Source organism: Neovison vison, chromosome 7 (assembly GCF_020171115.1).
Source record: "Neovison vison isolate M4711 chromosome 7, ASM_NN_V1, whole genome shotgun sequence".
Taxonomy (NCBI): Eukaryota; Metazoa; Chordata; class Mammalia; order Carnivora; family Mustelidae; genus Neogale; species Neogale vison.
Window position 1 is genome coordinate 114,126,139 of NC_058097.1, and position 24,653 is coordinate 114,150,791.

Sequence of the window (24,653 nt, forward strand, 5' to 3'; positions counted from 1 at the left end):
GGGTGGCTCAGTGGGTTAAAGCCTCTGCCTTCGGCTCAGGTCATGATCCCAGGGTCCTGGGATGGAGTCCTGCATCAGGCTCTCTACTCAGTGGGGAGCTTGCTTCCTCCTCTCTCTCTCTGCCCACCTCTCTGCCTACTTGTGATCTCTCTCTCTCTGTCAAATAAATAAATAAAATCTTTAAAGAAAAAAAAAAAAGAATGAGGGTTGCTGTTGGTGTTTTGTAGATACTATTAATCGGATTACAAAATTGTCCTTTTTTTTTAAGTGTCCTTTTTTTGGGGTGTCTGGGTGGCTCAGTGGGTTAAAGCCTCTGCCTTCGGCTCGGGTCATGATCCCAGGGTCCTGGGATCGAGCCCCACATTGGGATCTCTGCTCAGCAGGGAGCCTGCTTCCTCCTCTCTCTCTGCGTGCTTCTCTGCCTACTTGTGGTCTCCACCTGTCAAATAAATAAATTAAAAAAAAATAGTGTCCTTTTATTTCTAGTTTGTTAAGAGCTTTTGATCATAATTAAGCATTAAACTCTACAAGGTTTCCCCTGGCATCTATTGAGATAGTTTGTCTCCTTTAGTCTGTTAATGTGGGGAATAACATCTATGAATTTTCTATTTTTCTAAAGATTTATTTATTTATTTATTTATTTGAGAGGGGGGAAAGAACTGGAGCAGAGGGAGGGGCAGAAAGAGAGTGAGAGGGGGAGCAGACTCCCTGTTGACCGGAGACTCTCTTCATGGGCCTCTCCGGTCGATGAAGGGCTCTTCATAGGCCTCGATCTCACGACCCTGAGATCACGACGAGAGCCAAAACCAATAGTTGACTTAATAGTTGGCTTAACTGCCTGAACCACCGAGGCATTCTGTGAATTTTCTATTTTTAAATTTTTCTTGCATTCTTAGTATTTACCCAAAGGAGTTGAAAACTTACGTCCACACAAAAATCTGCACACAGATGTCTGCAGCAGCTTTATTCTTAACTGTCAAAACTTGGAAGTAACCCAGATGTCCTTCAGTAAGTAAATGGATAAACCATGGTTTATCAGGCAAGTGCAAATCAAAACCACGATAACATACCACCTCCTATCAGTTAGAATGGCTGTGTCCAGAAGACAAAGGATGACGAGGGTATGGAGAAAAGGTAACCTCCCAGGGTACTGTTGGGAATGTGAATTGTAGAGCTACTATGGAAAACAGCTATGAAGGTTCTTAGAAAAATTAAAAATAGAACTGTTATATAACTCAGCAATCTCTCTTCTGGATATATATCTGAAGGAATTGAAATCCAGATCTCATTAAGATACCTCTGGTCCTGAGCACCTGGGTGGCTCAGTGGGTTAAAGCCTCTGCCTTCGGCTCAGATCATGATCTCAGGGTCCTGGGATCGAGCCCCGCATCGGGCTCTCTGCTCAGTAGGGAGCCTGCTTCCTCCTCTCCCTCTGCCTGCTTCTCTGCCTACTTGTGATCTCTGTCTGTCAAAAAAAATAAATAAAATCTTAAAAAAAGAAAAAGAAACCTTCAGTCCTATGTTCATTGCAGCATTATTCACAATAGCCAAGATATGGAAACAACCTGGATGGATAAGAAAAGTGTGATACATATATATATGTATCTCGTATATTTTGAAGTTAGTTAGATACACACAATTCAATTTTAATTGTTTTGGTGAAATAAATCTTTCAATAAATGTAGTTACCCTCTGTAGCAGACACCACTGAGGTTCCATGTACAATTCTTCAGAAGTTACCTCTAGCTGAAGGCTGCTTTCTGTTTAGGGATCAAATCTGGACACATGCAGGACAAGCTAGAAGCAGTAGGAGCTAAGGCTCACGATGTATGGAGATCTGGCTGATCAATACCCCAGTTGCCTTGTCTCTCAGTTGGGATTACCCTGAGATCTGTTGATCTAAAATCTGATTTCAACACTGCTCTCCCATAGTCCCCCATAGTACTGAGCTCCAGTTTCCCACAGTTTTAACTGGTTTCATAACATACCCTTTACTGACTTTGATTGCTTTCCTGATCTACTTCCTTACACTCTACTGGTGTTTCCTGAAATAAATTATTTGCACTCAAATTCAAAGCACCTCACTTAGTCCTAATATTAAAGAGGCGATCTATTTAATTGGAAGTCAAAGGCCATACTGGTTGTTGCTAGGATAACAGGAGTAAGTCAGGACTGTCTCAGGCAAACAGGATGTAAGATCATCTCACTAATTAGGCTTTTTGTCCCGAAGTCCATGTGTCTTGTGGTTATGGTTAATAGTTATCCCAGCTTCCTCTTGCTTGCTGTTTGCCTGGCATACCTTTTTCTGTTACTTTATTCTCAACTTTTGCAAATGTTTGTATTGGGTGTATTTCATTTAAATAACATATGGCTGGATTATCAAAAATATAACCCAACAGATAATATTTTAACTGATGAATTTAGGCGATTTACAATTTATTTTTAATTTTGCCTTGTTTCTACCATCTTATTTTTGACTTTCTATAGTTTCACTTTTCCTGTGTTAGTTTTTTTTCTTTTTTCTTGACTTAAAAAAAATTGAGTTCATGTTTGTTTCTTTATTCTTTTTTCCCTTTTTATTGTTTTGGAATTTAAACCAATTCTCTCATTCTATTCTTTTAGTGGTTACCCTGATAAGGTTCCCTTGATTATTAGATAAAATCTGAAGTTACTATCTTAAAAAACCTTCCTTCCACAAAGAATTCAAGAATCTTGCTATAGTTTCATTTGATTAATATCCTTCCCAATTTATATGCTATCATTTTCCTGTATTTTATTTGTCAGGTTTTGGAAAGTACAAATTAGATACTATTACCATCATTTTATAAGGCACTATTATAGATTTGCCTATGTTTTTACCCACCATTCTTTTTTGTATCTCAAATCTTGCTTTTCCCTCTTCCCAAAATATACCCTTTAGGAATTCTTATAGTGTTGGTGGTAAACTGTAGTTTTTGTTCATCTGATAATACTTTTATTTTGTCCTCATATTTAGAAGATTGCTTGGCTAGGTACAATAATCTGGGTTAATAGCTATTTGTGTCTATTATTTTGAAGACACACTCCACTAACTAATGATTTTTATTATTATGTGAACATGCAAGACCCATCTTTCTCTCTCTGGATGCTTTTTAACATTTTCTCTTTGTCTTTGGTATACTCTGCTTTTACTATATTTTGTGTAAAAGTGGAAATTTAAAAATTTATGTTGTGTATGTTAATACCCTTCCTTTACCTGTATATTTACATTTATCATGAGTTCTACAACAACTTCACTCATATCTCTTAAAATATCGTCTCTCTTCCATGTATTTATTCTCCCCTTTGAGCTCTTGGCAAAATACATGCTAGATTTTTTCATTCTACGTGCCATGTCTTTTACTCTCTTTTTCATATTTTTCATCTTCTTCTTGGTCTGTGCCTTACTCTGAGACATTTCTTCAGACCCATCTTCCAATTGAACTAACTCTCTTCAACTCTACTTAGTGTGCTGTTTAATTTTCTCATTTGCATTTTTATTTGTGTAAGTTCCATTTTTATTTGTAATAGTTCCATTTTGTTCCTGTTCCACTTGGGTCACTTTCGACAGTCACTTTTTGCAGGTTCATTTCTACAATTTTGTCTTTCATCTCTTCAAACATTTCATAGTTATTTTATATTCTAATGTGATAATTTCAACCAACTGCGCCACCCAGGCGTCCCTCTAATGTGATAATTTCAATATCTGAGGGCATTTGGGTTCTAAATTTACTGCTTCTTCTATCAGCTGACTCTCACTCATGGTGATTTGTTTCCTTCTATGTTTAGCGGCCTTTCATGGTCATACCTGCTTGCTCTTAATCTTTGAAAATTTTAGGAGATGCCTTTCTCCAGGGAGGATTTGCATTTTTATTTTGGGAGCTTGGGACTCCCTTCTGGGATACAAATTAATCCAGGAGTCTTGGGCTCAGTTCCCCCACCCTGCCACTAACTGAAGTCTAGTCTTCCATTACTGTGCTAAAATAAACATTTGTTCCTGGATAATCCACATTTTATGAGTGCCAAGTAGTCTAGACTCACCTTATACTTGCAAGCTTTTATACAGGCTGCTCCTTTCCCCTGGAATATGTGTCCTTTCATCCTGTTTCCTCACCTGAATAACTAATCTCTCTAAGACTAAGTTCAAGCCTGCTCTCCAAGACACTTTGGCTGGCAACCCCTAATCTAGGTTAGATGATGCTCTTACAAGCTCTCAGGATCTGCTCTAGTGACTTCAGTCATGGCATTTTTCACACCGTATTGTAATAACCTGCTTGCTCACCTGTCTTCCTCCATGGGACTGTCTTCTGGCTAAGGGTCATGGCATAGTTACACTGTTTCCCCAGTGTCTCACACAGGGCCTAGTCCAAGGTAGATCAGCACATTGGTTGAATAAATGAGGGAGCACTGGAATGAATGAATGAGTGAATGGGTGAGTGAGTGAGTGAGTGCTGATTTTGGAGTGGACAACTTGGGATTTGCAAAGAGGGTGAAGGATGATAAAGGAAGATGAGAAGCAAAAGGAAAAGGGAAATGACTAGCTTTTTTAAGCTCCTTGTTTTGTTCTCTTTGCTTAAGTGCAATAAAGTTGTCCTTTCATTTCATCAAAAGTTTATTGAACATCCAGTTCGTGCTAGGCACTCTGCTAGATGCTGGTAACACAAAGATGAAGATCAAAACAAAACAAAACAAAACAAAACCAAAACCGCTTCCTTACTTATCCCCCCTAACCCCAGATTTAAGGCAGATTTGGCTTGAGCCTGGGAAGCTGGCCTCTCAGGGATTTAGCCCCAGGCCATGGGGTACAGCATCCTCTCCTCTCCCCCTTATTTCAACCCTGCCTCCCAACGCAGAACAGCCTGTACCCCTTCTCCAAGCCCTGCATCTTCCACCTGCCTGAGCAACTTTCCCCTGCAAGCAGGATCTCATTCTGGTTGAAGAACCCAAAGTTAGGGGAGTAGTTCTGGCCAAGAAGGGAAAGCCACAAAGGCACCTGCTCAGTGAGCCTGGAGAAGTGCATGGGGACAGGGAGCTGGGAGGGGCATGCTGTCGAGGTAAGGGTGAAGGGGGCCAATTAGAAATGTTGTTGCCCTTGCAGCTGGAACAAAACTTGCCCCAGTGTGGAGTGGTGGGGGACAGGGGTGTTTCTCTGTAGGATGGTGGAGAGTCGGGGCTGGAGCTCAGGAATTTGGGGAGAGGCCAGGGATGCAAGGACCCCTACAGGCATCAGGGACAGGAGGTTAGAACACAGAGGCCCTCCTTCTCTTACAGAATTTTAATTGTCCTCACTGCTCACACAGTAGATTACTGTGTCTCCTGCAAACTGTTCAAGAGGCACTGACATGGGCATGGCCTGGTGACACAGGGGTCCAACCTCTCTGTAATTCTATGCTTGTGTGATTAGGGAGTCTGCCTTTGTCCTATCTCCTGGGATCTAAGTATCCTGGAACAAGGCAGGTAGGAGGCTGGAGGCCAAGTGTTGGAGTTTGTCTCCTTACCATCCTGGGCAGCAGTAAGCCTCCTCCTCCTCCCCTTCCCTACCATCATTCTGCAGACTGGAACCTTACTCTCTTAGAGCTGAAGGAAGCCCAAGGACCTTTCCCAGGGATACTGATTGTTTGAAAGGCTTGTTTTGTAAGGAAGCTAGGGAGAAGGCATAGGTGTGAGGGTTTAAAAAAATTTTTTTTCTTCACTTAATCTAGCTTTCTGGGTCACGGGAGTGAGAACCTCCTTCTCTATAGGAATAGAGAAGGAAAGAATGCTGGTAGCCATTGACAAGGCTTTGGGAGGAGGTTAACTCTGGAGGGTTGAATCCTTTGCCCTTGCTAGGGCGCAGGTCAGGGGTCAAAGGAATGAATTTGACTCCTGCCTCACCAACTGGTACGCACCCAGGTACCAGATGCCCGGAGCAGGGCGCTATAAGGCACTGTCTTCACAATAATTCCCCGGATGCTCAGAACTGTCCTCTGTGCACCCACTAACTGTCAAGTTTAGGACAGCTGTTCCTTTTGGGTAAGTGGCCTCTCTAATCCGAGCTTGCCAAGAAAGTGTCCCAGGGAACAGGCGTTGGCTCGGAGGGGAGGAAGGTGGGTAGGAGCACAGAGCTCGGTAGGAAGGGCACAGGAGAGTCATGGGGGTTAGGTTACTGATGTTAGTTTCCATAAGACTCTTGGGGGATTGGGCCAGAAATTTAATAATCTATATGGTCCTAAAAGGGCACAGCCCATACCCACTGAGAACACAGCCGGTGAAACCAGGAGCAAATGCGACCCGGTTTCACCACTTGAGACACTCCTGGCTGCCCCCACTGCGTCCCCATGCCTAGGCTGGCCCCCACGCGAGACCCCCGCGCCCTCGCGGGGACCTCCCCTGGCGGCAGCGGTCGCGCCCCCCTTCCCCCAGCCTTCCCTGGGCACCCGCCTCTTTGCAGGGCGCGCCCCTACCCCGGGGGTCCCGAGGAGGCTCAGGCGCTGATCTCCACCGGGCTGGCCTCGTCTTGCTCGCGGATCAGGTGCACGCCCGCAGTCCGCAGTGTGCGTGAGGCGCTGCGCGAGCGGCCGGGCGAGCTCGGGGCCCGGGGTGGCGACGTGTGCGTCCGGCCGGTGGCTGGGGAGCGCGCGGGGGAGCGCGGATAGCGGCGGGCGGAGCGGATGGGCAGCCCCGGCGAGCGGCCGGGTACTCCCGGCGACACAGAGTAGCCCGGCGGGCCGGGCTCAGTGGTGCTCCGAGGCTCCGGGGCGGGGTTCTCCTCGGGCTCCGGGGAGTCCTGCAAGGACACGCGCCGCCAGAGTGAGCGTCGGGGAGGGCTGGACATACGGAGCTGAAGGAGCAGGGTTCCCTCTACCCTCCCACCCGGTGCAAGACGGCAGACAGAGGTCTGGTTTTTCTGGCCATACAGACCCTTCGTGGTGCCTGGCAGGTAACAGGTGCTCGGTAAATGCTGACATGCATTAACTTGAGCGCTCTGTGCCCTTAGTCTCCTCTTCCCACTTGTCTGGCCCAGCCTGAGACAGACTCCATTGTAGAACAGTGGGGGAATCATCAGAGTTAGAATCCAGAGACCTAGAAGCCTAGATCTGCCACTTCATGTGTATTTACTTGTTTGATCCTGGGCAAGTCATTTCACCTCTGTCAGCCTTATTTTTCTGAGCCCTAAAGGGCAGGTGACACAAATATTTCCCAGGGTTCCTCGGAGTGCTATAAAGAGAGAGCAGTTCCATGTGGCTCTGGCACCCCGGAACGCAGTAGGGCTCACTATGTGTTTGTGGGGCACCGACCCAAGTGTGCTCACCTTGTCTTTCAGGATATACAGAGCCATGGGGTTCTTCCGCTCCTGCTCGCCGCCGCGTGGGAGGGTATCCGCTGCGCAGAGCGAAGAGTGGGGGTGGCTGGCGCCGTACAGGACCCTTTCCACCAGCCAGCACCTACACTCTTCGCTCCCCGAGGAGCCGGTCAAGGCCCCGCCACAACCTCCACCAAAGGATCCAGAATACCTGGGGTCCTACCTTGGCTGCACGTCTCCCTGCTCTGCAGTCTTCGTGCACTTGGTGGAGGAAGGGGCCCTGCACAGCTGGCTTCCTTGCGGCCCACTTCTGCCTTTTCCCAGCAGCCCACTGATCTGAGTGCCGATGGGATGGGTGAGTGGGTGGCTGGGAGCTCACCTTCTGGTTTCAGACGGTCGTCGTTCTGGTCCATATATTCCAGGGAGCTCTGCTTCTCCAACTTCCTCTTCTTCCTGCAAATCAATCCAGCAGCCTCTGAACAGAATTGTCGAGTGTGAGCAGGGGAGGGTCTGAGGGGCAGGGTCGTGAGAGGAATCTGGTGGCCACAAGAGAGGCCTTGTAACAGGAGGATGGTCTGGGGGCAGCGGGAGTGGCAATAGCCCGTGAGCTTTGGAATGAGTCGCCTCTGTGGCTGGCATCTCCGGCAAGACCCGGAACCTGTCTGAGTCTCAGTGTTATTATCTGTAAACTGCGGATAATCATACTTAAAACGCAGTTCATTAACCACAACCACCATGCCCCGCCCAAAAAAGGTGCCCTAAGGGAAACCATTGTTTGGGGGGAGGGGCTGTTGGGGGTTGTGAGCCCAGAATGTAGTTCCATATGCATTATGTGCAAGGCTAAGAGGGATCTCCGGGGAAAGAGGTACAGGGCCCTGGGGAGATGGGCATTTAAGAGACTAAGAAGACTAGAGTATGGGGTGGGGATGGATGGAAGGATTAGGGCGCTCAGGGTGTGGAACTTGAAGAATTACCCAGACTTTTTGGAGGGTTTCCAGCAGGCACAGACTGTCACCAAGGTCACAAGGAGGAAGATGCCTCCTGTGGACAAGATGATGTAGAGGGAGCTTCTTCCTGGGGAGAGAGAGAGAGGTCGAGAGGTAGGAGAGGGTTCAGAGGGGAACAAGTCTGGTGAGGAGAGCTCCTGTGGCAGAAGGAAGAGAAAAGGAGCCCCATGAGGCTTGGCTGGCCTATGGCGGGCGGAGCTGGCTGAGCCCACTTCCCACTGATTGCTGGCCTCCGTGGAGAGCGGGCCCATCCCTGCCTCTCTCTCCCCATCTAAGGGCCCTCTGTCTGGGCTGTCCTCAGTCCCTCACAGTGCCGGCCTCTCAGGATTTGGAGTTCTGAGGGCAAGAAGACAGGGCACTCACTGTACACGGTGATCTTGATAGGCAGGCTGCGGCCCTCGCTGATGGGGTTCTCCACGACACAGCTGTACAGGTCATCGTCCTCCATGAGCACGCGGGTGATGGTGAGCACCTTGTGGTCAGGGGACAGGAGCATTCTCGAGTCATTGAGGAGGGGTTTGCCATCCTTCAGCCAGGTGTAGCTGGGCTTGGTGCCGTTCTCATGCGAGCAGTTCAGGGTGAAGGCCTCGCTGAGCTCCAGCACAGTGGTGGAAGCCACTAACACCTGTGGCCTGGAAATGGGCACTGAGTCCCAGAGGTGGGGGAGCCTGTGAGCCGGGGCCAAACAGTGTCTCCCCTCCACTTCGTAACTCCCCGCCTTCCAACACGTTGCAACTCGATTTGTGATCTGAGAGGCCCTTCAGGGATCATCAGTCCAATCTTTCCCCATAATCCACCCATTCATTCATTCATTCATTCATTTCTTTACCGATTATTTGTGGAGCACATACTAAGCACAGAGGGTACAATGCTGAATAAGACAGCCATGGTCCCTGCCCTCACGAACCTTCCCTTCCTTCTTCTCAAATGCCTTTTCAAGATGTCTTGAAACTGGCCCAGCCTGGAACATATTTCAGTTGGCCTAAACCTAGGTTCCAAACGTCTGGGTTCCAATACTGGCTCTATCACATACCAGCTGTATGACCTTGGGCAAGTTAGTCAACCTCTTCGTGGCTCAGTTTCTGTATCTACAAAATGGGGGTAAGTTATATTAACTATGCCTACATTATTATCAGCATTAAATGAGTCAAGATATGCAAAACACTTAGACTGGTTTCTGGCCCACAGTAAGCACTCCGTGTGCATTAGCTGTGTCCTGTCTGCCAAAAAACTCTGATGCCCGACTGTCTCACTCTCAGCTCCCAAGTGGTTTCTGGGTTGGTATGTCCAGGATCTGGCTAGTGTACTGGGCAGACCCTGCCCAAATCTCAGGACCAGTCCCGTCTCCATCCCTGTCAGAGCACTTTACCATCCACAGTGAGGTTGATGGTCTTCTCCCCGGTGAACGTGTCATCCGTGATGGAGATCTCAACCTCATAGGTGCCCTCGTCGGCCAGCTGCAGGTCACTGAGAAGCAGGGAGCCATTTTCGAAGAGGCGGATGCGGTCTCGGTAGTCGGGCCGTAAGGTGCCAATGACCTCTGTGCCAATGGACTGTACCACGGTCACTGGCTTGTCCCGCTTCAGCTGCCACTTCACCACGGGTTTGTCACTGCTCGTGCTGCTGTACTGCACAGAGAGCAGGGCTGACTTCCCCACTGTGCCATGGATCAGGCGCACCGGGCTGGTGATGTTCACCCCCTCCAGCGGCTCTGTGGACAGACACCCATGGGGAGAAGGCAGTATCAGCCCCTTGGCTCCCTAACCCTCTCCATCCTTTATGTCCTCAGTTGTCTTCATGCCTCACCCTCTGGGCTCCTCATGCCCTGTCAGTCCTTCCTTCTTAGCCCTGATGCCATCTCCTCACCCATGATAGCTCTGGGCCCCCGATCCTCCATCACCCTCACACCCATCCCATTGCCCTCAGTCCTTCTTTTCACTGGCCCTCTGCCTCTGGTGGTTTTCTCCAGTACCTTTCTCTTGAGGAAGACCTCCAACTAACCCACACACTATGTGCTCCATTCACAGAAACATTTATTGAGAACTTCCCATGTGCCAAGTACTGTTCTGTGTCCTGGGGACGTATCAACGAGCAAAACAAACATAGACCTCAGGATGAGTTTGTCAGATTTTCTTCTTGATTGGGGATTGGGAAAGTAGGGAATGGAGAAGCGTGGAAACAGAGATTCATAGAGAAGGGAGTGTGCCACAAGACAGTGCCAATAAAGGGGAAGTTTAGGGGCCCTTCTTCATTCATGCCGAGAGTCTCCTCTCTCCTTGCCCTGGTGGCAAGGAACACTTTACTAGGCCTGCCCAGAGCTGAACAGTTCTTCAGCTGAGTAGTTGGTTTTGGAAATACACCCAGGCCCCATCCCAGCAGGCAACTCCTATAGAAGAGATATTTGGGATGGGCAGAGCAAAGAGTTTGGAATCAGAAGACCTTGTAAGATTGGGCTCTACCACCTTCAAGCTATGTGGACCTGGGCAAGCCATCATTCTAGGCCACATTCTTCTCATTTAGAAAATCAGGATACAAGTAACAAGAACTTCCTCATCAGGTTCACAAAGGAAAAGCACAACACATACATCACCTCCTGTCGTGTAGTGGAGAGAACACAAGAGTGAGCATCGGAGACTTGGGCCCTTATTATTGACTTAGGACCTAGGAGAAGTCACTTCTCTGTTTGGGACTCAGGTAGGTAAAATAAGTGGCAAACTTGATGTTACAACCATTTGTTCCAGCCCTGCCATTCTGGGATTTTGCCATTGTGTCCAGTGGTTACCCCATCTAGAGCTGGATCTCATATTTCGGAGATCACTTAGGGGGCTTTGGGACCTGAACCAATGTCATTCATTGGTGTAACATGTCCTTGTAGAACATTACGACTACCCAAAGGAAGGTCTTCTGGAGAGGACGTCAGTTGCGAGCAGGGCTGAGTTTAGCTAAACAGACACTTACAGGTCAGGTTCTCAGTCCCTCTGTACCCCCAGCTGCTCTCTCTGATGGTCACTGCCTCTGAAGTTCCCTGTCTCTTTCTCCCACTCTCCCACTCTGCTACTATTTTTTAAATTTGGGGAAGTTAAGTTGTACTTTTCCCTTCTTTATTCTCCTCCTTGAGCTCAAAGGACCCAGCCCAAACCAGGAGGGCATTAAACTAAAAGGTGAGTTATGGAGATCAAAGCAAATGTAATAAACCTATTCAGTCCATTTTTGGAACAAGCTCTTTGTTAAGGAGTGAGCTCATGACCTTTGAAAGGGGTCGAGGAAAGGCCCATTGCTGTTCTTTCACTTCTTTGTGCTTCAGTTTCCTCCTCTGCATGAAAAGGTTGTGAGCCCAGATGATCACAAGGGGTCTTCTCAACTCTGGAATTCTATGATCCCTTACCTGCCAGGTATGTTAGAACCATAAAACCTTAAAAGTGGAAGAGACTATTTGAATGATTAAAGCTGCCATACGTAGGACTATGATATATTCTTTTAAAAAAAAGACTCATTTAGGGGCGCCTGGGTGGCTCAGTGGGTTAAAGCCTCTACCTTCGGCTCAGGTCGTGATTCCAGGTTCCTGGGATCGAGCCCCACATCGGGCTCTCTGCTCCTCGGGAGCCTGCTTTCTCCTCTCTCTCTCTGCCTACTTGTGATCTCTGTCAAATAAGTGAATAAAATCTTAAAAAAAAAAAAGACTCATTTATTTATTTGAGAGAGAGAGAACACACAAGAGAGCAGGGAGGGGCAGAGGTAGAGAATCTCAAGCAGACTCCCCCCTGAGCATGGAACCCAATGCAGGGCTGGATCTCATGACCTGAGCTGAAACCAAGAGTCAGTTGCTTAACCGACTGAGTCACCCAGAGACCCCTAGGCTTGTTATCAAGAGGAGTTTTGATTTGGGGGAGGTAGATGGACAAAATAAAATATTTTCAAATATTTTTTATTGAAGATATTTTTCCCCATAAAAGCATGTATAAAAATGAAAACAAAGTCTAGTTCTGGTTCAAAGATTTGGTAGAAGAGATGGTGGGGACCAGACTCCTGTCCTCCCCAATAATTTGGGGCACTACTAGGAATCCCTCTGGCTCTGTGTATCAGACTGAAATCCATTTGATCACATAATACTTCAAATTTCTTCCAGCTCTCAGTTTCTGTGATTGTTTAGGTGGGATTTCCTCCCTAGCCACTGCGAGGTCTCAGGTTTGGCTTGATTTAGAAAAGCAATTTTTCAGAGTTCCCTTAATAGGCAAATAGACTTTGGTATGTGGGACTTGAGGTGGCCCTGAGAAAAGTCATTGAGTTTCATTAAAGGCCATTGTGGTGATGAGTAAATGGTTGGGGAACCTCTGTTCAGGACACAGTTGGAAGCAGTGGGGTGTGTATGTGTGAGGGTTGTATATGCAGAAACGTCCTGCATCAAACTTTGAGGTTCTCCATCCAGAAGGCTGGGAAGTAACAGTCCTAGCTCCAAGGAAAAGTGGAAAGGATTCCCCCTCCCTTTCATCTTCTCTGGCCCTCCCTTGAGCTTCCCCTGTGTCCTGTCTCTCCTATCCTGTACAAGGTCCTAGTGGTCCTTTTGTGATGTCTTCCCAGCTCAGATCAGTTCTTTTTGTCAGCTTAAATTTTATTCTTCTGCATAAAAACATTGGAAAAGCTACCGCATATGGATTGCCTTAGGCTTCACCTTCCTTTAGGTGGGCACCTTTCTTGTGTGCAGGAACATGGGTATGACCATGAGTCGCAGGGATGTATGTACACATGATCAGAAATGAATGGAGCAGTCTTTCCGAGAAGTTAACAAAGAGAGTATTTTGCTGAGCAAACACTGTTTCCAAAAACTCTAGCCAAAATTAGAGTTGGTATTAAGTTCAGGGTTCTACAACTTTCAAGGGACACAGAGAACTGGGACAGGGGCCAAAGCAGGACACAGAAATGAGGAAATGGCTGTAACAAATATGATCCACAGTGGAAATAAAAGGGGCTAGGACTATTCAACCTTGAGAAGTGATTAACTTAATCATGGTCCTTGAGTCTCTGAGGCATCATTATATAGAAAGTCTCAGTTCCCACTAGAGGCTGAACAAAAGGAAATTGACATCACAGCAAGATTTACCTGTCAACTTAAACTGTGCCATACTGATAGGTGGCCTCTCTCAAGGAGGGTTTTGTCCAGCAGTGACAACCAAGGAATGTTAAGCTTTAAAATATGAGAATGTATATGCCAGTGGCCTTGGGTTGCCTTAAAGCCTCTTCCTTTAAAGGAATCATCATCTCTTCATTTTCCTATGTTCCTTTATGCTTGGCACAGTTTTCCTTTTACCAGTATTTACCTGAAATTTTCCTTTTAAAAGTGTCACTGAGATGATGCCAAACAGGTATTCTAGGATTTGGTCTTTATACACCTAATCCATACTCACTAGCACCATGGGCTGAAGTTATATCCTTTTTTATGGGTTTTTGTCTTGTTTGGGTCTGTCACCACAAAGAAGTCCCTCTGGCCATCACAGATAACCTTCTCTGACCTTTCTCCAATTCTATTATTATTATTATTATTATTGAGGTGAAGTGAGCAGAACTGCATACAAAAATCCAAGGATGGCGAATGTTTATAGCAGCAATGTCCACAATAGCCAAACTATGGAAAAAACCTAGATGTCCATCAGCAGATGAATGAATAAAGAAGATATGGTTCATATATACACAATGGAATACTATGCAGCCATCAAAACCCCCGAAATCTTGCCATTTGCAACAATGTGGATGGAACTAGAGAGTATTATGCTAAGCAAAATAAGTCAATCAGAGAAAGACAATTATCATATGATCTTTCTGATATAAGGAATTTAAGAGGCAGGGCAGGGAGGTCATGGGGGGAAGGGGTTGGAAAATGAAACAAGATGGGACAGGGAGGGAGACAAACCATAAGAGATTCAATCTCAGGAGACAAACTGAGGGGTGCTGGGAGGTGGAGGGGATAGGGTGTCTGGGCTATGGACCCTGGGGTGGATGAGTGCTATGATAAGACTGATGATTCACAGTCTGTACCTCTGGAGAAAATAATACATTATATGTTCATTTTAAAAAGGAGAAAAAAAAGAGAGAAAAGAGAAAAAGAATCCAAGGGTAGCACATAGCATGGTTTTCTAAAGGGAAAACATTTTGCTTTCTGCTTTTGGTTTTTAATGTTCTTCCTAGTGATCAATGCTCTGAGAATAAGCCCCTTTTTTGTCCTGTCCTATGGGTGCCCTACTGATTACATACTTGTTGAGGTTACTGTGTTGGGTTCTCCTGTTGGTATCCTGTTGAGACCTCCAAGGGCCAATAAGAGTGTGAACTCATTTTAAGTGTCAGTCATTCAGGAACACAGGAGAAAGCCAGGAAACAGAAAGTGTGAAGAAGGCCCTTGGGATCCAGGAAGAGAGAGGTCTTTGTAGCTTTCTATCTGTACTTTAAAGTGTATAGATGTTCAGTGATGTGTATATAGCTAATAGGTATTAAGATGGCACACAGAGATTTACCCTGTTTTAGATCAGAACAAGCACTGCTGTTAAGCTGTCAACTCTCCAAAACTGACTTGTGTAATGTAATACAATATCAACCAAAATTGTAGGAGGTTAACCTTGTGATAGTGCACAAGACTAAACAAACAGATTAGTGGAATAGAACAGAGAGTCTAAAAATAAACTTCTATATGACCACTTGACTTATGAAAAGGTGATGCTTCAGTGCTCTGGGGGGAAAGGATTCTTTCTGCAATAAATAGTGCCAGGCCATCTAGGAAAGAAATGAATCTTGATCCTTACCTCACACCTTACACAAATATCAATTCTATGTCAATTATGGATCTAAATGGGAAAGGTAAAACAACATTAAAAAAAAAAAAAGGAAAACATAGGAGAATATCTCTGTGCCTTGAAGGCAGACAGATTTCTTAGGACACAAGAGTGGAACCCATAAAAGAAGGAAGTGATACATGAACACAATAAAATTAAGAGTTTCTGTCATCAAAAGATACCAATAAGAGAGTAAAAGGCGAGAGAGAGAGAGAGAGAGAGAGAGAAAGGCAAGCTGCAGGATGAGAGATATTTGCAAGGTATATATCTTACAAAGGACTTGTATCCAAAGCATATTTCTTAAACTACAAATCAATACTTTTTTAAAAATCCAGAAAACTTAGTAGAAAATGGGCAGAAGACTTAGAAGAGGTACTTCTAAGAGGTACTTCTAACTATTCAAATAATTAATAATGATATGAAAAAGATACAACTTCCTTAATAATAATAATGGAAAAGGAATTTTAAACCATAATTTGATACCACCTCATACTCACTAGTGTGACTACAATGAAAAAGAGACACATATAATTGCTGGTGAAGATGTGGCATGTCTGGAGCTGCTGGTGGGAAAGTGGATTGATCCAATCACTTTTGAAAATTGTTTGACCATATCTACTAAAGTTAAATACACACATATAACTCAGCAATTCTTCAGACTCCTAGGCATATCCCCAAAGAAATGCGTACACCTGTTCACCAAAAGACAGGTACTAGAGTATCTTAACAACTGTCTCAATAGAGCCCCAAACTAGAAACAACCAAAATGTCTTTCAAAGTTGAATAGAAATATAAACTGTGGTATATTCCTACGATGGAATACTATAAGGCACTGAAACCAAACACATTAGAATTTCAACAGCAACGCAAATGGATCTTACAGATTTGGTGTTCAGCGAAAGCAGCCAGATACAAAAGAATGCATGCATACAATTCCATTTATACAAAGTTCAAAGACATGCAAAATTAATCTGTATTAGAAGTTAGGATACCACTGTAACCCTGGGGGAGGGCAACGGTAACTGAAATAGAATGCACATGATTCTGAGGTGCTGAAATGTTCTACTTCTTGATCTTGGAGTCTGGTTCCATGGGTTCATTCACATTTTAAAGGTTCTTTAAAGTGTATCCTTAGGTTAAATGCATTTCTGTACATAACTCTCTGTTAGAAGAAAAAGATATGACCTACAATATGGAGGTAATCTTAGGGCTAAATGGATAGAAGCCGGGTGAGGGACTTCTTCCTCTTGGGCTCCTAGAGGATGGCATAGTTCTAGGATCTCAGAAAGTAAAATGCTGCCAGTCAGATTATTTAGATCTATGGCATGCTATGTTCATGTCTGTATGTCGGTGTTCCCGCCTCTAGAAAAAACCTTGTTTGAATGTTTCATGAATTGGGCTGTGATCAGTTTAGGAAAGCCTCATTTGTCAATGTTAGGGACAAAGCATTAAAGACTGAGTGTTGGGCACCTGGGTGGCTAGTCTTGAAGCGTCTGTCTTTGGCTCAGGTCATGCATGCATGATCCTAGAGTCCTGGGATCGAGGCCCACATCAGGCTCCCTGCTCTACAGGAAGCCTGCTTCTCCCTCTCCGCTCCCCCTGCTTGTGTTCCCTCTCTCGCTGAGTCTCTCTCTGTCAAATAAATAAATAAAATCTTAAAAAAAAAAAAAAAGAAGACGGAGTGTTTCTTACCCCCTTTAAGTACTGATCATAGAAAACTACATTTCCCAGACTTTTCTGCACTTAGATATGGCTATGTGATTGACTTCCAGCTAATAGAAGCAGTGGAATTTATAGGTACCACTATAGTTTAGAAAAACGTCTCTCCTGTTGTTCGTTTTCTGGTTGTTTTGTTTTGTTTTTGTTTGTTTGTTTTTTAATTATTTACCTGAAAGAAATGGAGAAAAACCTCAGGGTGACAGGGTGACTACTGAAAACACATGTCAGAATTGATAGAGAGCTTTATCAAGTTGGTTCCTGAGAACTTCACGGAACAGAGCTCTTCCTCATCCCAGGCCTGGACTGGAACTGTATTGCCCTATTACATAGTAATATGTACTATTACATGGAACTTAAATTTTAGAACATATTTGTTACAGAAGATGACATTTTCCTAACACGGTGAGCATGGCAGAAATTCCGTGTGGGATCTTAGCTCTTTGTTGTTCTCTCAGCAATACCAAGGCCCAAGCCTGCACTTACCTCTTACCCATTGTAGGTCATAACTAATATCCCATCAGCCTAATTTTTATGTTGTGCTCTATTTACTGGCTCAATTTTCCCACACAGAAGATCCGTGGTCACCTTTTGTTTTTACCTGGTCACACTGACACTCAAGGTCTTTCTATAATTTTTTTCCTTACCATTTGATGACCTGAAAGAATTTAAGGACAGCTCTGACTTGTGTATTTCCCTGTGTACTTTGTATTCTCAATTCACTGCCTCCGTATTTTCAGCTCTGGTGGTTCCTTCCACTCATTGTAATTTCTACCGAGACCACTCTCACTAAGGTGAATAGTTACCTCTGAATTGCCATCTCCAACAAACACTTTTAGTTGTAATATAATAATATCGGTTGAACTATAATTGGTTCTTGATATACTGGAACTCTTTGACACATTTGATGCTCATTCTCCAAAAAACTCCCAACTCCCCTTTTTGGACACCACAGTCTTTTAGTTCTCCCTCTGTCTCTCTCACTGTTCCTTCTTGGCCTTCCCAGAGGGCCTTTTCCCCCCTCTACCTTCCGCTACAAATCTTGGGGTTACTTGGGGTTACTTGTTTTTCCGTGTTCAGCCCATTTTCTCCTCCTAGGTGATATTATCCATTCTCATTGTTCTGGATTTCACCTATAAGCTGACCTCTCTGCCCCCGACCCTCACCCCCGCTTTAGGCTATTTCACAATTTCCCATAGATGTCTCATGGGCATGTCAACCTAAGTACAGAGAGTACTCATGATCATACCCCCAACCCTGTCCCCAACCCTGTCACTTCAGGTTTCACACAGAATCCTACTGCCCTCTCTGGATCCTCCCACTTCCTGTCAATCACTAGGTCCTGACCAAAATATTGTCTCCACATGCCCTGTTCCCCCTATTTTTATCCTAATTCCAGCTCATGTTATTTCTCTTTTGAACTATCACAATAGTCTTGTTATCAGTTACATTGTGCCCCCCCCGCAACCCCAAATTGGTATGTTGAAGTCCTGACCCCCAGTACCTCAAATGGGACCTTATTTGGCAATGGGGTTATTGCAGATGTAATAAGCTGAGATGAGGTCATACTGGAGGAGAATGGGCCCCTAATCTAGTATGACTCATGTTCTGATAAAAAATGGAAATTGGACACAGACACAAGCATAGGAGAATGTCCTGTAAAGAGAGAAGTTCTGCTGCCCCAGCCCAGGAACTACCTAAAGCCAGCAGAGAGGCCTGGAACAGATCTTTCCTTAGCACCCCAAAGAGAATATGACCTTGATCTCAATGTTTTAGCCTGCAGAACTGTGAGACTAGACATTTCTGCTGTTTAAGCCACCCAGTGTGTGGTTCTTTGTCCCAGCAGCCCTAGCAAATGGGTACAGGCTTCCCTGCCTATCTCGTTTCCCTCCAGCTTCTTCCCCAATGCCTCGCAGTGGAACGAGCTCTCCGAAACACAAGCCATCCAATACCAGCTCTCCCCCTTCACTGTTTACAGATTATGTCCCAGGTTCCTTAGTATGGTTTATAAGGCTCTTGCCGAATTCACATTTTCCTCTCCAGCTAAGTTGAGTGGCTGGGCTGCCCCCAAATGCGTGGTGCCATTTCAAAATATTGACCTTTGCCCATTTCCCCAACTATAATGCCCGTTCCCACACCTATTTAGTATTCTCATCCTTTAAAATTTAGTGCAGACATTCTCAGGACGCCTGTCCAAATATGCTTCCCCACCTCACCCTCCACCATGAGCACCAGCTTTGTGGATGGGGTAGGTGACATCTCTCTGATCCCGGGCCTCCTCTGTGTATCAGCCACATAGGAGTTTCTGCATTTCATTAGAATGATCTTTGCATCGGTTTGCCCCAGCAAACTGTGAATTGCCAGGCTCTCCAGAGTAGTGTGTGTGTGTGTGTGTGTGTGTGTGTATACGCCCATGCCCGCACACACACATACACAGAAACACATCTATTTAAAGTAAGATCGGTTCTCTAAGGAGTTGGTAGGGGGCAGTACAGAAGGTAGGGGTCTATGGCACGGGGTGAGTTATGGATAGATCGGTGTGATTTCCAAAAACCAAAAACCAAAAGGCTCATTATCTCCCAAGCTTATTTCATCTCCCTTGCTGTTTTACACTCAGGGCAGCCGGGGTGGGGGTTGGGGAGGCACAAAACCCAGATCTCCCCCACCCCTCCAAGCCCCATCATGATCCCTTGGAAAGAACGCCGGACTGGCCCACGCCAACAAGACATCCCATAAGAAATGGCCCACTGCCCTTTATCTAATGTACTGAATGCCGTGGGAGCTCCAAAGTCATGCAGCCTTTTGGGGGAGGGGCGCAGGGGCCCGGCGGGAGGCACAGAGAATGAAGAAATACATTCAACACTAATGCCTGAATTGACTGAGATGCTTCCCACGGCCGGCCGCTTAGCTCTCTCCCCTCCTCCCACCTTAAAGGCATTGTGGCCTTCAGCTCTCCCTCCCTCCCTTTTGCAAGTAGCGGGCCCCCTCTCCAGACCCTCTCTTACTCTTTTGGTCTCCTACCTGTCTGGATCAGAAGAAGGTAGACAAAAGGAGTGAGGCTCAAGGCACTGAAGGCTCTGGATGGGGCTCCCCTTTCTCTCTTCATTTTGGGTGGCGTTCTCCAGCTCCGGCACACACAATTAGCATGATTTCTCCACTCTGGGCACGTCCCTTTGTACCACTCGGAGTTTCTCTGCCCGAGCACAACCCTGCCAACTTCCCTCTGAATACACAGAGCCCTGTGTATTGCTGGACTTGTTCTTTCCTCTCTTTCAGACCAGGCATTTTCTAGTTTCAAAGCACTACATCCCCGGGTCGGAAGGGGGTATCTGCTTAGGATATAATCCTCAGTGCGGGTTCTCATCGGATGGGTCCCATCCGTTCTTTGCCTGCCTGTGCTAAGCCCCACTATCTCCCGGGGGGTGATGAGGATTGGGGCTCAGTGAGGGGACTGGCCTGGGACACACACTGAACTGGATCTTGTGTCCCAACCTCCCCTGTCTCCACCTCACGCTCCGTGTTCCTGCAAAGGAGGGCGCGTGCCAGGGACAGACCTCCAATAAGCTCCGAAAAGGGAGGGAGAGGAGCTTTTAAAAAGCCCGGGGAAAGATAGACTCCAGAGAACTGCTGAAGAAATGGAAAATCCCTGTTCCTCTCCCAGGAAGAAGATTGGAAAATGGCTCGAATTCTATTATTGTCCTACCTGTCCACGTCCTGCCTGGCACTCTCTCTCCTATCACAGAACCACATAGATGCTGGGGACCTCTTTCCAGGAACCACTTTGTTCACTCCCCTGCCTCCAGCCAATTTTCTAGAACGTGTCAGAACACAGATGAAGGTACTACTCTAACAGCCAGGATCCTGGTTCTGTTAGCAGCTTTGCTGCCTACTTATCTCCTCTTGTCTCGAGGATGTGATGAGGAGAAGTATCCTCGCTCCACCTGACCCCTGACCCCTGACTACTGTGTCCACACCTCTTCGGGAGGGCTGTCAATGGAATGTGTGCTTACGAACTGTGATGTCTTGGGATGGGCTTACAATCTCCTTAAGCCTCCAATACCACATATTCTTTGTAGGGTACGTAACTTCATCGTAGGAACTGTTGAGAGAATCAACAATAACTCAGTACAGTGGAGGGCCCTGTTATCTCTAGAGATAACATTTTAAACTTTAAAAAAAAAAAAAAGCAACCCTACTGCCTCTTCTTTTCTTTCATTTCTGTAGCAATCTTTATATTTTGATGAGATCAAAGTTTACAGCTCCCCTCTTGGTTGTCTCCAAGCCTGCTCTTAGTCTTGTAAAGGTGGTAGTTTCCTCTCAAAGGAGTCTCGTTCCATATGGGAGAAAGCCTGAGTAGGCCAGTTTTTGAGAGCGGAAGACTCATTGCTTAGCTCATCTGAGCCAAAGGATGGAGAGTCAAGGAGAGAAGCACTGGTTTTGAACTTCATGAAGGAATTTCAAAAAAATATTCTGAAATACATAAAGATTCTTTTTTTTTTCCATTTTGCATTTCTGGGTCTATGATGTTTTCCCTAGACTTTTGCCCCTTGTAAAAGTTAGCGTGGTTTCAGTAGACCTACAATGAAAAGGAAAAAGTCAAGATTAAGCTTCTGACATCTAAAACAGTATTTGAGAGGCAGCAGCAAGACAAAAGGCTTATGAGCCAGTCTTTGTAAAGAACAAAGGATATTTTAATTTCCTTTAACTATCACTTCCACCTATCATGAGCAACCTGTGGACAGACTCAGAGTTCTTCTGCTGTATAGTCTAGATAAAAGGCCTCTTGTGTCCGTGAGGGCTAGGCCTTGAGGCTTATTGTCTGAGGGTAAAGGAGGATATGATGTTCAAGAAATAGAAAGTCTGGAGGCCGCCTTTTTTTTTAGCCTGAAGGAGGATGGCAAGAAAAATGTGATAGCTGGAGACCTAAGCGGAATCAAACTTTCAGCATCCTCCCCTCCCCTTCCCTAGGGGTGGACCTTAAGCTCCTTATATCCATACAGAATATGCAAGTGACCCAAAGTATTCACAAGCTCCCTTAAGGGGACTGAGAAGTGCCCAGAGGACAAAGAAATGGCAACACCTGGGGCCTGCCAGCTCTTGTGGAAGCTCTTGTTGGAGTAGGGAAAATGCCAAACCCGTCCACAGACCCCAGCTCCGTCCTTGTCACGAGGTCTCCTAAGCCATACCGCATACACTCACCCCAACTCTCCTTAGACAGGAGCTGGGTTGGGGGAGGGAACTAAACACATTGAATAGTAGTTACATAAGTTGTTCCAGCAGTGACCAAGACTCCTCAAGATAATGTCGAAATAGATGGGTCATAATGAGTTTACCAGAATGGATTAATATGTAACTTTTCTCTGCTGCCTGGGGGCCGTGAGGGGGCACAGGTGGCGGGTCGCAGCAGCCAACCACAAAGGCATAAAGGGACTGTGGTTGCTTTGCGTGTCTGGGTATCCAAGGAGCAATCCTGCAATTTTTCTCCCCGTCCTTCTAAGATGAGTAGACCTAAAGGAGCTTATGTTATGGGCCTACACATCTTTCTCTCTTAAACCAGTGAGGGCTCTGATTGAAGGACTATGTCTTACTGGTCTCTGTAGTCCTACGACCTAATATAGGACTGGGCACATAGTAGGTTCTCAGCAAACAGTTGCTGAATATGGCAGGGATGAGAACTTGATGGGGGGGCGGGGCACTCCTTAAGCGACTGGATACAATGACGGGGAGCTGGGACAGGGGCGTGAGGGCAGGGAGGGCACCAAATATCGACTACCGTTGACAGACCAGTTTGGGAGTACATATGAGGCACATCTTTGTGAATTCCCAGAAATAACTGGGATTCACTTTGTGGGGGTGGGGAGGGCCTTCCTCATCAGATAAGCAACTGGGTTACATACACATAAGGTCAAACCAACTTGATTCCACACATAACTAACATTTATCTGAGCTGTCCTCGATTACCTTGCATATGTTCCTTGGGTGTGTCTGTGTCATCTAATTGTTGAGGGTAGACTATTCTTTGATTTTATGGGGATATCCAGATTCTAAGTATTACATTTCTTCTACGTCAAATGTCTATTTATATGTGTCGGTCTGATGAGTTCGGAACAGGAAAGAATTCTTGAGATGTCTTTGGTGCAAAATGGTGGTTTATTAAAGCTCGGGGACAGGACCCGTGGGCAGAAAGAGCTGCTGCCCCAGGGTTTGTGAGGAGTGTTCCATTATATACTTGCAAATTGGGAGGGGGTGAGGGATGGCTTAAGTCTCTAAGAAATCTTTGAAGCAAGGTTTCCAGGACCTTGAGGGGCCAGCTATTATGGGGGGGGGGGTTATTCATGGTAATAAAACCATTTGTGAGACCCTTTAGATGTATATCAGTGGGCCATATGCTTGGGAATGATTGTTGACACTATCTTGGAGGGTTTAGAGATAGAGTTTCCAAATGAATTGTTAAAGTAGACTTACAGGATCCTGGCTGGGGGTATTCAGGCTAGGATTGCCCTTTGCCCTTAGCAAAGCCAGGCCGTTGAGTCCCTAGAGGAATGTCACTCTGCCTGTTTTAAGGGCTTGTCAGTGGGTAAGGAAATTTAATAATTTTTCTTTTGCCTCTGTTTCCCACATGAGGTCTGTGTGTCCCACTTTGGGGTCAGAAAATATTACCGAGGCCATTTCCTCATTAACCTGGGAGCTTCTCTGGTGCAGGGACCGTAACTCTTCATTCTTATGAGTCTCCTCACTGGGCCCACTTCTGAGTGAGGCTTAATGCAGTGGTTGAAGTAGATGATGTAGACAGACTGCTTGACTGCCAATGGTAATGCCCTTCCTTAGCCAAGACCCGGGCCCGTTTCTCCTCTGAGCACTTTACAGATGCATTTCCAAAGACACTGTCCCCTCCTGAGCAGTGTGGCCCCGTTCTCTTGGCTCTGCTGTGCACAGTTGCTTCCGGCCACTCTTCATTGGTCCCCACTGGGGCGCTGAGGTCCCCCAAGGTCCTCACCCTTGCACCCATGGCAGCCCTAGCCTGCTTCACTCAGACGTCTGTACTGAGCACCCAGTTGGTGCCCCTGAGGCTCAGAATGGAGCCCCCAAAACACACATGCACACACACACACACACACCTGTCAACATAAACTCACAAGTGTTCCACCCCCAGGACAGGAGGCAATGCCTTATTTTGAATAAGTTACCATTCTACATAGACCTTTATGGGAAATGCTGGTGGGCAGGGGAAGCTGGCTGGGGAATCATAAAAAAGAGCTCTGACTTCAGAGAATTGCAGGAAGGGCAGAACAGTAGATTCACTCCACAGCAAGAGACATTCAGGATTACCTTGTCCCACCTCTCCATTTCTGAGATGAGGGAGTGGAGGGACAAAGAAGTTAAGTAACATGCCCAGAGTGAAACTCTTATGTAAGTCCAACCAAGGACTCCTGAAGTTACTTTATTGTAGAGGCAAGAAGAAGTAACACACACACACACACACACACACACACACACATTGGTAGGTAAGTACCAATTTTAATAACTCGACCATTAGATTTATGAACATCTCCACCCAGCTGGCTTGTTTCTTTGTCTCCAGGCTCTAGGAAGAATGCACTGGCATTGATGATCTTACTGGAGAGGTTCTGGCCATATTGACCATAGTGATCAGTGGTAATTTTTATATTTAACACTCTCCTCTCTCTCTCTCCATTCACTTCCTGGTATTGAATCATATCTTTTCTTGTATTAGACTGTAAATCATCTTTGGTAGCAGAGTGAAAAGAAGTCTTCCAACAAATGGCACCAAAATTCCTCTTAGGGAATTGT

General features: G+C 45.8%; 1 protein-coding gene across 3 annotated transcripts; it reads right to left on the bottom strand.

The window, feature by feature from the left end:
* Positions 1-6,481: 6,481 nt before the first annotated feature.
* Positions 6,482-20,309, bottom strand: HEPACAM (hepatic and glial cell adhesion molecule). 3 transcript variants are annotated; one of them, XM_044260687.1, is made up of 7 exons: positions 19,863-20,309; positions 9,677-10,018; positions 8,671-8,952; positions 8,281-8,374; positions 7,680-7,753; positions 7,310-7,380; positions 6,482-6,784 (listed from the first exon to the last, which is right to left on the bottom strand). In XM_044260687.1, the coding sequence occupies exons 1-7, from the start codon at positions 20,203-20,205 to the stop codon at positions 6,482-6,484; spliced, it is 1,509 nt and encodes a 502-aa protein (XP_044116622.1). In that variant the 5' UTR covers positions 20,206-20,309. The 3 variants fall into 3 exon arrangements, with proteins under 3 accessions (XP_044116622.1, XP_044116621.1, XP_044116620.1); XM_044260686.1 differs by having other exon boundaries at positions 8,275-8,374; XM_044260685.1 differs by having other exon boundaries at positions 7,524-7,753; positions 8,275-8,374.
* Positions 20,310-24,653: the final 4,344 nt, after the last annotated feature.

What these genes read in the sequence shown, in the direction of transcription:
- HEPACAM (XM_044260685.1), bottom strand. Translation starts at nt 20,205, where the DNA reads ATGAGAACCCGCACTGAGGATTATATCCTAAGCAGATACCCCCTTCCG. An exon ending in CCTTCTTCTGATCCAGACAG is followed by an intron (nt 10,019 to 19,862) that starts GTAGGAGACCAA and finishes GTCTGTCCACAG; the next exon opens with AGCCGCTGGAGGGGGTGAAC. An exon ending in AAACCCTCCAAAAAGTCTGG is followed by an intron (nt 7,754 to 8,274) that starts GTAATTCTTCAA and finishes ATTGATTTGCAG; the next exon opens with GAAGAAGAGGAAGTTGGAGA.